General features: G+C 44.8%; 1 protein-coding gene across 1 annotated transcript; it reads left to right on the top strand.

Annotated features, from left to right (window-relative positions):
• The first annotated feature begins 302 nt into the window (after positions 1–302).
• LOC137914356 (prostaglandin E2 receptor EP3 subtype-like) lies at positions 303–2,109 on the top strand. The gene is made up of 2 exons (XM_068757959.1): positions 303–1,154; positions 1,798–2,109. Exons 1-2 carry the CDS (start codon positions 303–305, stop codon positions 2,107–2,109), a joined length of 1,164 nt encoding a protein of 387 aa, XP_068614060.1.
• The last annotated feature ends 385 nt before the right edge of the window (positions 2,110–2,494 follow it).

Below are 2,494 nucleotides of genomic sequence, written 5' to 3' on the forward strand. Positions count from 1 at the left end.
TTAGGCCTATGCATTGATTAAGCAGGACCTAATGAGAATAATTATATAATAAACCGAAATAAGTCAAATTGTATGGAGATCATTGACGCAATGTGTCACACGAGATGATAACCTAAACGCAACTCAATGGTGAACGAGCCTCCTGATTGGCGCAGAGGAGTGCGCTTCTCTCTATTAGTCCCGCCCTCTGAGCGTAAAGGACCTGGCGCGCTTTTACGCACCAAATTCATATGGAGCAGTTCGCAGCGCAAGAGGATGTCGGATATAACTTTGGATTTGCTGCTTTAATCCTACCTTAAAGGATGACTACGAACGACTGTGGTTATCTAAAGGGTTTACAAACCAGTTTTGGAGAGATGCTGAGCGCAAACTTATCCAAGTCATTTGGTGATGGTAATGTCACCAAGAATTCTAGTTGTGGATCTGTATCAGTTGGTTTCCCCATCGCCATGATGATCACCGGCATGGTGGGCAACACGCTGGCTCTCATCCTGGTGTACGTCTCCTACAGAAAGAAGGAGAACAGAAGGAAAAAGTCCTTTCTGCTCTGCATCGGATCTTTGGCGTTAACCGACCTGTTCGGACAGCTTTTGACAAGTCCAATAGTAATATCAGTCTACCGGGCTGATCTGAAGTGGGAGCGCATCGACTCGTCTGGCAATCTGTGCGCCTTTTTCGGCGTGTGCATGACAACCTTTGGGCTATGCGCGCTGTTCCTCTCCAGCGCCATGGCAATCGAAAGGGCTATGGCGGTGACAAACCCCCACTGGTACTCGAATAACATGAAGACAAGCGTCACGAAGCAGACTTTGGCTGTCATTTGGTGTCTGGTGTTTTTATTCGCGCTGCTGCCCATCGCAGGAGTTGGGAAATACACGCGCCAGTGGCCGGGCACGTGGTGCTTCATCAGCACGGGGGACAGGGAGGTCTCGGGAAACATGTTTTTCGCCATCACTTTCGCAGCACTTGGAATCGTTTCTCTGGTTGTTACATTTTCTTGCAACGTAATGACAATCCGGGGATTAATAATCCGGTGTAAAACGAAGTCTGGTACTTCTCAGTCTTCAAAACAGTGGGAACGGCTCACCACGGAGACCGTCGTCCAACTGTTAGGGATTATGTGCGTCCTTCTTATATGCTGGTCTCCCCTGCTGGTATGTTTGTTGTTGATGTTGTTATTGTGTAACAGGGACTGCAGCCTATATCCTCCTCTTATTATATAACCTCTAGTCATCATGACCAGGTGTGTGTAAAGATAAACAGTACTTAAAAGTATCTGTTTTAAATGAAAAGTCTTTCTATTCCTATGATAAAGAAGCTATTGTCATAATTCACAATTTTAAGTTATAAGTTAGCTGCCTGTCACTCCCTCCCTCCTCTCTCTCTCTCTCTACACACACACACACACACACCTTACCAGTCCCGTAAATGCAGTTATGTATGATTCCTTTGACATACTGCTGCCATTCTCCATTAAGGAGCAATCTACTTAGCTGGGTCTGCTCATCGTGCTCCACTCTGAGGTCATCCACTGTCAGGTGCATATTTAATAGTCCAACCAGGGATATTAATAGAAGTAACAGCTTGGATGGAAGAGAAGTGTACCTGAAGCGTGAACATTGTTTTTCAGAGTGATTCAATGTCCACAATAGTGTTATAAATAATAAATATGAAGGAAAAATAAGTACAAGTGTGCAGACATTAAACAATGAAAAGGCTTTTTTTTTCTCTCATTCATGCATTAAATATAATGTTTAAAACTCGTGGTCCACAGCTTGTGTCTGCTTCCCTCCGCAGGTTCTAATGGTGAGGATGATCTCTACCCAGGTCTCCTCTCATGAGTGTAATTCAACAGCAGTGACCTCAAATCAAATTCCAGGGCGGGACGTCAATTTAGACTGCAACTTTTTCCTGACAGCCATCCGCATGGCCTCCCTCAACCAAATCCTGGATCCATGGGTCTATCTGCTCTTAAGGGAGATCCTCTTGCGCAAGTTCTGCATCGTGGCTAACGCAGTGTCCAACTGCTCCATAGAGGACCAGAAGGATACGCAGACGGCATTGAATGCTGCTAACAAGCAGCAACAGCCTGCACAAACCACAAAGTAGCTAAGTATGTGGGGGCAATGGCAGGATTGGTAACTTGTGATTTTGAAGCCAGGACACGAATTTGGATGCACTTTTTGTTCTGCATTGCGAAAGTCGTGAATTTTTTGTCTGTGTTCTCCACAAAAGGATATTGTGCAAAATAAGACAAGAGCAGTCCCTGTTGTGCCGTTAATGAGAACCAGTCCACTCTCCTCTGGACACATTTGTTTTGCTGAAAACATTAAACCTTTCCAGCCTGTCGGTGCATGACTGCATCAGCTCTTGCATTTAGCAGACGCAACACTCATTGTTCCATTTCAGTTGTGAGAATGGCCCAAGAATTGAACTTGTGACTCTAAAATGACATATATGGAAATGTAGAATCACATGCTGTTAGTAAATGAAC

The sequence above is a fragment of the Brachionichthys hirsutus genome, unplaced genomic scaffold (genome assembly GCF_040956055.1).
Source record: "Brachionichthys hirsutus isolate HB-005 unplaced genomic scaffold, CSIRO-AGI_Bhir_v1 contig_467, whole genome shotgun sequence".
Taxonomy (NCBI): domain Eukaryota; kingdom Metazoa; phylum Chordata; class Actinopteri; order Lophiiformes; family Brachionichthyidae; genus Brachionichthys; species Brachionichthys hirsutus.

Bases quoted from the DNA above. Each gene is read 5' to 3' on its own strand.
- LOC137914356 (XM_068757959.1), top strand. From the start codon at position 303: ATGACTACGAACGACTGTGGTTATCTAAAGGGTTTACAAACCAGTTTT. The intron at 1,155-1,797 runs GTATGTTTGTTG...TTCCCTCCGCAG, and splicing joins TATGCTGGTCTCCCCTGCTG to GTTCTAATGGTGAGGATGAT.